Raw genomic sequence first — 15,109 nt, forward strand, 5'->3', positions numbered from 1 at the left:
TATCAGATCTTCTGAGTTCCTTCAAGCCAAAGACCACAAAGGAACGAGATGACCACCAAGACTATTGAACCTTAAAGAATCATTTTGCGTTGAAGAAAAAAACCAAATAACATTGGATGTGGAGGTGAACTCCTTAGGATAAATGTGCAAGTCACTCTCCTTTATGAGATTAGACTAGGCAAAGAATTGAACAATGTACGGTTTATGGCACTTGTATAGTACCTAAAACTCTGTTTAGACAAAGAAATTTAAAAAGCGTAGGTCTATAGAATTCAATATTTGGAAAGAAAAATTATTATAAGTGAAACGTTTGCTTGTTGAGGCAAAAACATTCAAATGTATTTTTTATTTGTTGTGATGTTGGGTTGTTCCATCTTTGAGGAAGAACGACTTTTCACTATGATCTTGCAAGTTCGACTTTTAAACTGTCAGGATCTCTAGAAATATTATTCTGGCCATGTGCTTTTCCAATGTCCTCCATTTCCCCCTTTTGTCACCTCACAAAGGAAGTGCACCCATGAGGTCAGTTTATACCCCTACTTCACATCCAAATAATTCTTTACCATTTTCAATTTATAAAACAAATGACGACAAAATTGCTGCAGTAAATTCATTTACAAGGATGATCATGACACCGAGTCTCGAACATAGAAACCTTTTCCTATATCATTAATTTTTAGTGCAAGAAAACAAATGAAGGAGAAATGGTTTGATTCTTCACAGTACCTGAACAAGACCTAACTACGAACAAAGTGTGTTCAAGAGCTAATCTGCCATTTCTCCACCTGTGCCATCACCTCTCTCAATGTGTGGACTGGATTTAAATGCGATGCATTCCTCCTGAAAATTTTGTCGAATTATACCTATAGCTCATCAATTATCCTTGACCATTTTCCGTACCAAAAAACCAGATCAAATACAGATCATGTCAAGCACAAGAAAACCAAAACAGCAGTTTCCCAACACTGAATCCGGTCAAAGCATTTTCATTAGTTTCACCAAACACCCTGAAACAACAACAGAAAGAAGCAAAAACCCTAGGCACATCTCGTTAAATTCACTGCATCTTCATTTTCCCTTTGCTCCAAAGATTAATAAACATTTTAGAGCTAGCACGCTTATGCTTTCTCTATGCATTGACTCAATTTCATATTTCAAGTACATGGTGCCTAAATATGAAAAAGTTTTATTTTGTAAAAAATCATTTTAAAATAATATTTTAAAATGTTTAATTAACAGAATGAATATATATGTAATGTAATTGGAAACCTTCATTATATAGTATTTTTTTTTATATTACAAGGTATAATGTCATAAAGGTAAAGAGTTTGGATGTCAAACATATTATAATAGTTGAAATTGGGAATATTTTTTTTCTATAGTAGTTTATATCTTTTTTAACTCAAGATCTACTAAGTGCTAAGAAGGATCTAATTTCTTGAGGCATAAATTTTATTTAGAGTGAAAAGAGATTTGATCCTTCTAAATATTTAGTAAATCTAGAGTTAAGATGGATCTAAGCTAAGATGGATCAAAATTATTTAGTAATGCATAAAATTTCTAGTAACTTGTTAACAAAAACAAAATTTACATCAGGTACCAGATTAATTTTTAAATTTTGTTGTTGATAAGCCCTTCTTGTCCTCTCATCCTTTCTTCGCACATTAAGGTCTAGGAGAATAGATAAACCTCCATGTATCTTATGCTTTTGAGCATGATGATATTCTAGTTTTTTAAGTAATCAAACATTTTTTTTTTAATTTTTTTTGGTAACTAGGTAACGGTTAGGTTGGGGTCAGCCTACTTATTGGTTGTAAGAAGACCGGTACACTCAGAATGGGATGCTTATCACCAAGATTGTGCAAGGCTTTAGTCAAGCCTGGACACCGTTGGGAAGTTTAATTCCCCCAAAGTGGCTTCCACTCCTCTGCCCCTCCCCATGATGCTTAAAATTGTGACCAAGCAGGGACTAAACCCCATGTAAACCTACTGGTCTATACCACTTGTTAGTTCGTCATATTTTTATTCTTGGACTATAATAGTCATTTACATTAATCATTTTTAATTTTTAATTATGTCGCTTATTATCTAGTCATATATTTTAGTCCTTGACTAAATTAGTCATTTAAGTTAGTCGTTTTTAGTTGAGTCACTTAATATTTAGTCATATATCTTATCCCTAGACTAAATTAGTCATTTAAGTTAGTCATTTTTGGTTAAGTCACTTAAAATTGCTCAAATTTAATAGTAATTCACTTGAAATAATTGTGGTGACTATCTTTTTTAGTCACGTAGTCACTAATCTCCCATTTTGTACTAGTGATGCAATCTGTGACCTTTCACCTCCCTTTTCTCCTAATTTCCATTATTTTCATAAATAAATGTGCCAAAAATGCCATATTGTCATTCCAAAGCATTAGCCATTGCCTTTGCCAATTTCCTTAGCCATAAACAATCAAATGAAAACCCACTAGGATGTCTTGCCAAACATTCAACTTGGAATAAGTGTCCTATCTATCATGGTTATTATTTTTCCTTTATTAACTTGTATTACATGGAATTTCACCAAACTTGTTACGAACCCTCCCCCTTGGGGAACACCATCCTCGGTGTTATACCACACCAAGACCTTAGCAAAACTGTTGAAAAGAAAACATACTACCCATGGAACCTTATAACATAGCTCGATGCAATATTTACAATGATCACCCTGCTGAAATAAAACCATCATGACAACATAATAACACAATATCGTAATAACATGACACCCATACCACTAATTGGAGCTTTATAACTTAGCTCATGGAAGTATTTACATCTTTATACATATGTGCATATAGAAAAATCATCAAAACATATACCAGAACATATACCAAAATCACACCAAAACATTAAGCCAAAACTGCTTTGCCTGAACCAGTAAATAAGGAAGGATACATAGCCCACATCTGATCCACCACCTCCCATGTAGCTTCATCGGGTCCAAAGTGCTTCCATTACACTTTAACTTGCTTGATTGCTCAGTTCTTGACCATGAACACCTTTTTTTTCAATAGACACTAAAGCTATGGCAGGAATTCTCCATTCGGTTCCATCTACAATACAGACCGGTCAATCACATGATCAACATCCTTAACATACTTCTTAAGCAAAGATACATGGAAAAAATCATGGACTTCCACTATTGGAGGCAGTGCAAGGTTATAGGCTACTGGCCCAATCCTCTCAATGATACTGAAGGGTCTACAAAACTATGGTGTCAGCTTGGCACATGATCCAATCTGCAAGGATCTCTTCTTTGGTTTGATGCGCAAGTACACCTATTCCCCGACTTGAAACTCCTTGAACAACCTGTTCCTATCTGCATAACTCTTCTGCCTATCCTATGTTGCCTTTAGATTCTTCTTGATCACCTGCATTTCCCATTCCATGTCTACCAACATATTTGGTCCAATCAATACCCTGCTAATCAGATCACTCCAACTGATAGGAGTGTTATAACTCTACCCATACAATGCCTCAAAAGGACTCATCCTCAATGAACCCTATTAATTTTTGTTGTATGCGAACTCTACCAAAGGAAGATACTCCTCCCACTTTCATTGTTGGTGCATCACATACATCCTCAACACATCCTCCAATATCCAGTTGACCCTCTCTGTCTATCCATCTGTCTGCAAATGATAAGTTGTATTGAAGGCAAACTCTATGCCCAAACCTAAAAATAACTACTTCCAAAATTTGGAAGTGAACTTTTCATCCTTGTCTGACACAATCCTCTTTGGAACACCGTGCAATCTAACCACATCTCTGATGAATACTTATGCTACATCGCTAGCTGAGAATGTATACTTCACTGGAATGAAGTGTGCAACCTTCGTCAACCTATCCATAATAACCATGATGGAATCATGTTGTCTCACTATCTTCGGAAAAATTGTAATGAAGTCCATGGAAATGACCTCCCATTTACACTCTGGAATTGTAATCAGTTGTAGAAGTCCATATTGATGTTTACATTCTGTTTTCACTCCCTGATAATCAAAACATCTAGCCATGAACTCTGCTAAATCTCTCTTCAGATTCATCCAATAATAGAATTTTTTTCGTTGTAGTCAATGTCTTTTGATAACCTGGGTGACCTGAATAAGCTTCCGCATGAAACTCTCTAAAGATCACCTTCTTGAGCTCACTATTATCTAACACATATATCCTGTCTCTGAATCTAACAAATACATTCGTTCTAAGACAATAATCCATACCCTATACGCATGCACCTGTACCTATACCTGCACATGTACCTGTATGTGTACTACCACTTGTACCTCTACCAATACCCTATTGCAACCCGTGCACAATCTCCATATACCTGACATCATGATGACTTTCCTGCAAGATCCTATCTTATATATTTGTCCCATATGAGCTCATATCTGCTAAGTGATTTACCTGTACCCACCTGCTGAGAGCATATGCCACCCTGTTCTCTTTACCTTTGATGTACCTAATCTCGAAATCAAGCTCACTGATCGCAACCAACCATCTAGCCTGCCTGGAGTTCAGATTCGGTTGGTCAAACAAATACCTCAACCCAATGTTGTCACTCATAAGTAAAAACCTCCTGCCAAGAAGATAGCGCCTCTACATATTCAATGCATGTATGGTCGCTACTAACTCAAGATCATGTGTTGGGTAGTTCTACTCGTGCTCATTTAGTTTTCGGTACTCATAACACATCACTTGTCCATCCTACATAAGAAATCCACCAAGTCCTCTCTAGCAAGCATCTGTGCATACCACAAACTCGTTATCCGGATATGAAATCTATAGCACTAATGCATGTGTCAATAACTGCTTAAGCTGCTCAAAGTTAGCCACACACTCCTCTATCCATTCAAACTTCTTACCTTTCCTCTGCAGTGATGTGATAGGATAAGAAATCTATGAAAACTTCTTGATGAACCTCCTATAATATCCTGCAAGACCCATGAAAGATCTCACCTCATCCACACTCTTAGGAGCTACCCACTCCATTATGGCCCTTATCTTCTCGAATTCTACTGCAAAGCCTTCCTTGGAGACAACATTCCCCAAGTAGTGCACCAAAGTCTGAAAGAAATTGCACTTGCTAATCTTAGCATACAACTTATTCTCTCTCAACAACCTCAACACTGCTGCTAAATACTCAGCCTGCTCTTCCTCATTTTTAGAATATACCAGTATATCATCAATGAACACAATAAAAAACTTATCCAAATATGGACGCAACACACTATTAATCAAGCACATAAATGTGCTAGAGCATTAGTTAAGACAAATGGAATGACAACAGACTTGTAATGCGTCCTGAACATAGTCTAGTAAATGTCATCCTCTTTTATGTGTACCTGACGGTATCCCGATCTCAAGTCGATCTTGGAGAACGTTGTTGCTTCCTTCAGCTGATCGAACAAGTCATCAATCCTCGACAAAGGGTACCTGCTCTTGATAGTCACTTTGTTCAACTGCCTACAGTCAATGCATAATCTGATAGTACCATCTTTCTTCCTTACAAACAATACCGGTGCGCCCCATGGTGATACACTTGGCCTAATGTATCCCTTGTCCAAAATTTCCTTCAATTGCAACTTCAACTCAACCAACTCAGATGTGCTCATCTTGTAAGGTTATTTTGATGCTAGAGCTACCCCAGGCACTAACTCAATAGAAATTTATACCTCCTTGTGAAGTGGCAACTCTGTAATGTCCTCAAGAAATACATCCTTAAACTATTGTAAAACTGGGTACTTTCTCAACACATCCATATCCCCAACTTCCTTACCCTTATCACTAGAAAAGTGCACTGCGAATAACTTACACCCTTTCCTACGACTACGCTTTACTTGCATAGTTGTCACCATCCTAACTGATGTGGCTTTCTTCTTGCCTTGCAAGACTCTTGGTTCCCCATTGTCATCAACACACTCAATGGCTTTGTCATAACAGTCTACCTTGGTTCTATGAAGATAAAACTAATCCATTCCCAACAACATACTATATGATCCAAATGGTAATACATTTAGATGTGTTGCAGTAGGTATACCATTCAAATAAAATGCACAAGATCTTACCCAATGATGAACTCGCTTCTTTGTACCTGTAGCCAACTGCACTAACCAAGACTCTGCGTGCAAGTCCTTACTCAAACCACAATTATGCACTAAGTCAGGACTAACATAGCTATAATTAGATCCAGGGTCATTCAAAATAGAAATAAATTGGTCAAAAATCTTACCATCCATCTCAATGATAGATGCGTGTTTTTCTTCCTACCTGTTGTCAACTGTTGTATAGATACATGGAATACTCTGACCAATATCCCCAATAGTTTCCGCCTCCTATGCACTGTATATCTTAGGCCTACCATCCTAATTTTCTGGACAATATCTCTTAATTTGTTCCTTGCTACATGTCATATATTCCAACCAACCAGTGCCCTCACCTCTATGCTTTTTTTGTTGTGACCCGTGTCCATGTCTAGTTGCATTAAACTTATTTTTCGGTGCCACATTCTCTTTCTCATCTGCATGCGGTGGCCTTGTCCTCTTAGGCTACCATTTACCTTTGCCTTTGTCTTTTCCCTTCCATCCTTGCTGAGATTCATTCTTACGATTTGACTGTTCATAGCAATGCTTCAATTTCCTAATAAATTCCTCAAGTGACCGAGGTTCATCATACTCAATCCGATCTCTAAATGCTAATGGAAAACCACTAAAAAATCACTGAACTTTAGCCTTCTCATTAGTAAGATACAATACATACCTCAATAGCTCTAGAAACTTGGTCGTGTACTCTTCATCTGCCACTAATCTCATCTTTAGCTCATATAATTCTTTTGCCTTACTTTTGTAGTACCTCTCTGACAAGTACTTCTTCCCGAAAAGCCTCTTGAACTCCTGCCAACTCAATTCTTCTGTCATGATGTCTCTAACCCGCTTAACATCTTCCCACTGAATGTTTGTTTTACCTTTCCAGCTGAAGATCGCTTCTTTGGCCTTCATGTTATCTTTGTACTCATGAAACTCAAAGAATTTGTTCATCCCAATTATCCAAGCCTTTGCATCTTCTGACTTCTTCACATATCCATCAAAAGTAGGTGGTTTTTCTCTCTTAAATTCATCTGGTAAGTATTCCCTATCATTCCTCTTATAAGGATGATAGTGATGACGATCATGATGTTTATCAAAACCAGAACTAGAATAGTACATGTACTCATCGCCCCTTTTATCCAGAGTGTCCAATAATATTCCATCTCTCACTGTATCAAATCTATCTGACCTTTGTCTACCAGGAGACCTACTGCCATATTCCCCATTAGTTTTATCCTCATGTCCATGGATGATCTAAAGTAACCCTTATCACTGCAAGTCTGACAAACTTTGAATAAGTATAGCATTGACCTATGTTTGTTTCCTCTGGTCATTACCTTCCTTACAACTCCTTATCTCTTTGTTCAAGCTTCTCAGTGTATCTGCCAAATCAGAAGTGTCCTCCACACCAAGCCGCTCATCTGATGCATAGGGGGATTCTATGCAGTCTACCACCTTGCTAGCCATTTGATATTTTTCGTACAATGCATAATATGTCAGATAAAACAAATCAGAATAAATCAACACACCTTAGCATAATTCAGGGAGGATACCTCGTATGTTAGATCAAAAAATCAGCATGATACATGTATAACATAATCATAACATCATATAGCCATATAACAAGTAAGTGCATTAACACATAAATATCATTCTAGCTAGGGTCTAGTCATCAATGCAAAACCATATCAACAATGCATGTTATGACCTCATGCATGACAACAAACATTACTTCATTGTACACATTGCCACATGCAACCATCAACATGCATAAGCAATGCATAATCAACTACACATATGCATAATCCATGTAGTGGAGCATAAGCGATCAATTCTTTTAATCAACCTACAAGGCTAACACATGTAATCAAAACATTCAAGAATGCACCTGACATACAAGGATAAAAGTAGGTGACATACAATCAACATGTAAGCGACATCTAATAATATGTAACCATTCATATAGTCATGACGATGCATTCCACAAAATAAATCATCAAATTCTCCATGACAACCTTACTTTGACCATAATCAATCATCAAGAAAATATAACAAGCACATGGAATGTAAGTGTAAGAGACACACATGCAATTGGCATGCATACATGACCAATGCACACTGCTCATCCAGTCTGAGGGGTGAAACATGCTCCGATACCACTCTGTAACACCCTCCTCCCACATTTACCCAAGTAACTAGCCAATTGGAGTAAACATGAGGCTACTATGATTGGATTTGACCTCCTATGTGACCTTAAGGAAGTGGAATCTACGAAAACATCACACATAGTCATCCAACATCAGCTTTAGAATCCTCAGGAGACAAGTCATCCACTCAGACAAGTTATCACTAGGTCCCACTACTGTTATGGACATCTTAGGCCTCAGTCGCTCCCATGCTATGGGAAAAAGAGTGTTGAGAAACCCAAAGTCGCTCACACAGGCTTGCCTACCAGCGACTAGAGACTAAAATTGTTAGTTTTGTGCCAGCGAACATGGGATTTAAGCCACTTTTTCAGGCCCAGAGCCCAGGTCACTACCCAAAATGGAGTGATAGCTTAAAATCATTAAAAGTATAGGAAAAAAATGATGCCAAAGAAGTAATTTGAACAAGACCTTAACCAGACCCCTACTAGCTATGACAGGAATTTCGCCAAACATATCATCAACATGTAACCTACAAGTGTAAACAACAGAATTAAGTGTGTGGATCTCATACTTATCTGAGAATCGTTATGAACCATTGTTCCCTCATGTCATTTGTTGAATTATCATCTATTAGGCCTTAGATACATTATCCATTGATTTACAAGTAAAAGCATGTTGAGAGCCATATATAGCTACTATCATAAAACATACATATATCCAACATAATAGGGACAAAAATATCATAAACATATCAACCATAGAGTCCACATATACATCAGTACATTTACACATGAAAATCAAGGGAATGAATTTCTCATTACTGAATGCAATAAACCAACCGAAGATGGGACTACCACGATCCACCCGACCATAGAATGGTTGAGCCAAATTTCTCTTCAACCATTCACCCCCGTACCATATTCCAAGCATGAATATGGGAATCAAACTAAAATAACCAACCAGGTCATGTTTTTTTTTTTTTTGGAATTTTTTTGAATAGAATCTATTGAGGGTAGATTTATATGATTTCGATGGAGGGTCACGCTCGTGAAGGTCAGGGTTAGTCTAGGGCTTCCGTTCTCTTTCCTGAAGCCCGTCTCGGTTCTGCGCATTGCTCCCTGCACTCCTCACCGTCGCTGACACCCGTCTCCTTCGCTTCTCGATCTGTGGAATCAATGGCCGACATAATGGAGACAGAGGCGGTGGACTATTCGGATGAACCTTTTCCGGATAGGGTTATATTCCATAATCCCTGCTTTGCAACTGGCTCACCGTCTGCACCGCCTTCGCCGTCTTCTGGCCCGGTATCTGATCATCCTTCGCCCGTTGATTCTCTCCCCCGGCACGGCTCGGTTCCGCACTTTTCTGGGCCTCCATGTGACCCCCCCGCTGCGGAGGCCCCTCCACCTTCTTTCGACCCTCTAACACCATCTATTTTTCTTGATCCGTCGGTTAACCCCCCGGATCCGGCCCCGACGTTCACTACCTGTGCGGGATCTCGCCCTTCTGGGTGCATCGATCCCCCTGCGGTCAAGGAAAAGCCGGACAAGCCCTCCCCACAAGAAGGTGTACCAAACCCCCTGTTCGACCATCCGTCAGCTCCCCGTTCATGCAAGAAAAAGTCGAAGTGCATTAAGGCTACTTCAAGAGACATCACCATCCGATTTGGAGAGGATTCGAATTTAGGAGAATTTGCTATTATGGCCAATACTGTGTTGGTAGGGCATGTCCGGGGCAGGACATATACAGCTAAACGGCTGTCGCATTGGGTGAATGAGATCTGGGGAGGAATGCTTATTGATCTGTCTGAAGTACATGTTCTACCAAGGGGATGGTTCTCTCTCCATTTTTCTGAAGAAAGCTACACGAATATTGTTTTGGCTAGGTATTGGCATATCGGAATGGCCCCGGTCCTCCTCAAGAGATGGAGCCCACTATTCGACCCTGAACGTGAACAAATCAGAGCTGGACCAATCTGGGTACGTTTGCCAGGTCTTCCATTACAGTATTGGCGTGAAGAAGTTTTCATCAGGATCGGGAATGCTCTAGGCACCTACTTAGATCATGATCGCACATTTGTGGAATCCAGAAGCAGGACACTCGCTCGTATATTGGTACATTTAGATACTCGGGAGGGGCTGGAGGAAAAGATTACATTACAGTGGGGGAGACATATCAGGACCCAGATTCTGGACTATGAGGGTGTTCCGTTCAGGTGAAGGCGATGCCACAAGGTGGGGCACCTCATCAAAGAATTCCCTCTCATTCGGAAATCAGACGGTTCTCCGAGGAACACCCCTGCCCCTTCCAGGCCAGCCTCTCCTACTTCATCGCGTCCAATCTCTGCTGGACCGTCTCCGGTGGCTTCCTCACCAGTGGTGGATCCCGATCTCAGGCACACTTCGCCACCAATGACCTGGGCTTGCTCAGTCGCAGGAACAGTTTCAGCCTCGGCTACTCTTCTTAATCCCTCTCTTTCCTTTTCTGATCAGATTAATATTCCTGCTATATCGTCTATTCAGCCATCTCAGTCCCCTCTCTATGTACCATCTCCGCCCATTATTGCCACCACTAGACCCTCATTGCCCTCTCTTGTCTCATCTTCCCCCCCGATCATCCTCTGTTGATTCTCCTCCTCACTCATACTTCCTTCGATCCCGATCTCATATCACTGACTCGTCGATCCACCGGTCCGGTCTCGGTATCATTGGGTCAGGGGACGGACCCATGCCTACCAGGGGTAGGAAAACAGATCTCTCAAAAGCTATTATGAAATCTGGAGCGGAGGTTGTATCCGGGAGGCAATCCACCATCGATGGGGTCCTTAGAGCTGGACAAAACCCGCGTAGGGTTCCTCCATGAAGTGCAAATCTTATAATTGCAGAGGGCTGGCTAGTGCCCCTAAGAAACTAGCCTTGAAGCGTTTCATTGAGACTGAATCTATTGATATTATTATGCTACAAGAGACTCTTTGCTCTGCTGATCAGATCTCCAAAACCTTTCAAGCCCTGACTCCGGGTTGGTCATTTATATCCCTAGATGCTGCCGGTAGATCTGGAGGACTGGCAATCGGAACTAACCCCCGCTCTATTAGAGTCGATGCCACGTGGGGAGGGACTGGTTACTTGGGTCTGGACTTCTTTTCGGCTGACCTAGGCATGGAACTCAAGGTGGTGAATGTATATGGCTCGTGTAATCACAGAGAGCTGTTCTGGCAGAGGCTCCTACACCTCTCTCTTATCGAAGGGGATAAGACTATCAACGGTGGTGATCTCAATTTCTCACTAGGGTTCAGAGAATCATGGGGATCGGCGGCACAAATTGAATCTATTACTGATTATATGACCAACCTGTTAGAGCAGACTAACTTTATAGATATCCCCATGCAAAAACTCCTTCCGACTTGGAGAAATAGAAGGGTTGGGGATGTTGCGTTGGCCCATAGACTGGATAGATTCATCATGAAAGATTCGCTCCTTCACCAGCTGCACCATTACAAGCAATGGGTAGGATCGGGAGGTTTATCGGATCATTTGCCTATATATTTAGAAATTCAAGGGCCTTGCAAAAAACCAAAGGCCCCATTCAAGTTTAATCACACCTGGCAGAGAGACCCAACCTACATTAAGATGATCTCTGATTACTGGCTTGCCCACCCCATTAATGGAGGAGAATATTTGGCTAGGGGGTTTTGCAAAAATCTCTCAGAAATCAAACACCTCTCCATTAACTGGGCTAAGGAAAAGCATGCCCGAGATACAACTCATCTCACACATATTGAATCAGAATTGAGCGCTCTTACTGATGAGCGAGGGTTGGGATTCATATCAGCAGAGGATAAGGGTCGGCTGATCGAATTGGAAAACCAGAAGGCTTATATACTTAAGGAGCGAGAGGAATCCCTGAGACTAAGGAGCAGAGCAATCTGGTTACAAGCAGGGGATGAAAACTCGAAATTTTTCCACAGTTATGCCAAAGGAAGAAAGGTGTCAAATACTATTTGGCAACTACCTACGCCAGAAGGAGATATGGCTGACTCCTTCAATAAGCTGGCTCATCTTGGGATAACTCATTTCAGAGGTCTCTATAAGAGTCCCCGAGAATCAAACCTCCCTGACATCATCAATATAACTAGACACTTTCCGAGATTTGTTGAGGAGGATGATGCAGAGGAGCTTAATGCTCCAGTTACTTATGGGGAACTTGAAGGTATATTAAAATGGTTCAAAAAAGACAAGAGCCCAGGGCCGGATGGCTGGACCATTGAATTCTACCTGGCTTTCTATGATATTTTGGGTCAAGATTTTGTTGAAGGTTGTGGAGGAAAGCAGGATCTCGGGGTCTTTATATCATGCCATTAACTCGACCTTCATTGTGCTCATTCCAAAATCTGACTCCCCATCTTCTTTTGATGATTATAGACCCATCTCCTTATGCAACTGCCTATACAAAATCATATCCAAGATCATAGCCAACCGACTCAGACCGATTCTATCCAGACATATTGACCCCCAACAATTTGCGTTCCTAGACTCTAGACAGATTCATGAAGCTATTGGTTCGGCACAAGAAGCAATTCATTCAATCTGGACAAAGCATCTCAAAAGCATCATTCTCAAGATTGATCTATCTAAAGCCTTCGATCGTGTCAATTGGCTATACATCAAGATGATGCTCATCCACCTTGGATTCCCCCACAGCTACATCACTTGGATTATGGCCTGCATTACATCCCCATCCTTCAGCATTCTCATAAATGGCTCAGCCTCACCATTCTTTCATTCGGAACGAGGACTGAGACAAGGCTGTCCGCTGTCACCTCTGCTCTTTCTCATTGTCATGGAAGGATTAAGCAGGCTTATTGCATCGGCTAAAAGGAACGGAGACATTCATGGGCTGCGGATCTCTGATGATTGCTTTCTCACTCATCTACTATTCGTGGATGATGTGCTCATTCTATTGGATGGCAGTATTCGGGATTCTAGGAATTTTTACAATATTCTTCGCCTCTTTACCTCTGCTACAGGTATGATTGCAAATCACTCTAAATCCTCTATCACATTTACTCGCACTACTGTACAAGAAGCTCAAGTAGCACAGCAGGCTTTTCCCTACTGCATACATCCATTGGACAGAGGGCTCAAATACTTAGGGTACTGGCTCAAACCCACATGCCAAAGAATTGCTGATTGGGTTTGGCTGGTTAATAAGCTGGAAAAGAAACTTACTGTGTGGAGCTTCAGATACTTGTCCAGGGCTGGTAGATTGATTCTTATTAAATCCGTCTTGGAAGCCACACCAGTCTTTTGGATGGCACTGGCATGGATACCAAGAAGCATTCTAGGGCGCTTAAAACAGATCTGTAATAGCTATCTCTGGAATGGCAATCAAGACAAAAGAATATTTGCCTGGATAAGTTGGTAAAAGATAGCACTTTCAAAGAAATGGGGTGGCTGGGGACTCAAAGATCTTCCCTCTTTTGCACAAGCTATAGCGGCAAAAATGGGTTGGTCTCTAATGACAATTCAGAACCTTTGGGCACATATTTCATATCACAAATACATATGGCCTCAGATTTTACTTGACTGGATCATATTACCTTCATGGCAGACAAGAGGCTGCTCATCGGTGTGGAAGGCACTGATTCTTTCTCTCCCTCACATTCGAGACCACCTGGTTTGGAGAATAAATGATGGTTCACTTGGTAGGATTGGACTCGACCCTTGGATTGGAAGTGGGGGAAGGCATATACTAAGCAGAGATCTCATCAGACATCTTCATTCACGGGAGATCAAGGTCTTTGCAGATATCGCAGACCAACAAAATACCAATATTTTCGCACAGGCTTGGAAGTCCGCTGCGCAGCTTGATCTTCCCCCACAGTGGCAACAGGAGTGGCTGGAATTTATATATGCATTAACTGAATCGCATATAAGAATAAAACAGGGGACTGATGAACTTGTATGGTGTTTGGCTGACAATGGCATATACGCCCCGAAGCCTGGATACTGCGCTCTTATTCAGCATAAAAAGCCCGAAATTGTTATTAAATGGTGGAGCGATATATGGAAGCTTGCTGCCCCACCGCGCATCAGACTTTTTTTCTGGTGCGCTCTCAAGGATATCGTACCTACGGGAGATCATTTAATCCACAGAGCGATATATGGTCCATCATGGTGTATACTGTGTAAAGCAGATTCAGAATCCACTGTACATCTCTTCCTGCAATGCACAACTATAAGACATCTCTGGCAAAACCTATCCACGTCTATCGGTTTTACTGGATCTTGGAACGGCGGAGACTTACAAAGCGCTTGGGCAGACTGGAATAGCAGATACTCTCGGTCCAAGCTTCAGAACCTACCATCGGTGGTCTCTTGGCATATCTGGAAGGCGCGCAACAGATATATCTTCGACAATCGGACTGTATCTTAGGCTAGAACAGAAGCCAGCATCATCTCCTCTTATCTAGAACTGCCTAAACCCACTCCCTCTAGGGTGTGGAGCATAAATCCTCCCCCTATCATTGACAAAACCATCCCTTGGGCCTTCTTCGATGGTGCCTCAAACCAAAACGGTTGTGGGGGGGGCTTCATACTACACATCAGTGAAAACCAACAATATAAAGTCAAATTGGGACTCGGAGTGGGCTCAAACAACTTTGTTGAACTTATGACTTTGCGTCACCTTCTACATTTCTCTTTGGGACATCAGTGTCTACATCTAAACATATTTGGGGATTCTTTGAATATAGTGAACTGGTTCAATCAATCTTCAATATGTCATATACACACCCTCAGCAACATATTGTATGAAGCACACAATTTCAAGGCA

General features: G+C 40.9%; 2 protein-coding genes across 2 annotated transcripts; both read left to right on the forward strand.

Annotated features, from left to right (window-relative positions):
• Positions 1-11,133: 11,133 nt before the first annotated feature.
• On the forward strand, positions 11,134-13,699 carry LOC149214702 (uncharacterized). Its single transcript, XM_089389479.1, has 2 exons — positions 11,134-12,484; positions 13,122-13,699. Exons 1-2 carry the CDS (start codon positions 11,134-11,136, stop codon positions 13,697-13,699), a joined length of 1,929 nt encoding a protein of 642 aa, XP_089245605.1.
• A 78-nt stretch (positions 13,700-13,777) lies between these two features.
• Positions 13,778-14,710, forward strand: LOC149214703 (uncharacterized). Its single transcript, XM_089389480.1, has one exon. It carries the CDS (start codon positions 13,778-13,780, stop codon positions 14,708-14,710), a length of 933 nt encoding a protein of 310 aa, XP_089245606.1.
• Positions 14,711-15,109: the final 399 nt, after the last annotated feature.

This window comes from Pinus tabuliformis, chromosome 1_1 (genome assembly GCF_031772625.1).
Source record: "Pinus tabuliformis cultivar Carrire ecotype Pingquan chromosome 1_1, CPIR1, whole genome shotgun sequence".
Lineage (NCBI taxonomy): Eukaryota > Viridiplantae > Streptophyta > Pinopsida > Pinales > Pinaceae > Pinus > Pinus tabuliformis.

What these genes read in the sequence shown, in the direction of transcription:
- LOC149214702 (XM_089389479.1), top strand. Translation starts at nt 11,134, where the DNA reads ATGAAGTGCAAATCTTATAATTGCAGAGGGCTGGCTAGTGCCCCTAAG. An exon ending in TACTTATGGGGAACTTGAAG is followed by an intron (nt 12,485 to 13,121) that starts GTATATTAAAAT and finishes TTGTCATGGAAG; the next exon opens with GATTAAGCAGGCTTATTGCA.
- LOC149214703 (XM_089389480.1), top strand. Translation starts at nt 13,778, where the DNA reads ATGGGTTGGTCTCTAATGACAATTCAGAACCTTTGGGCACATATTTCA.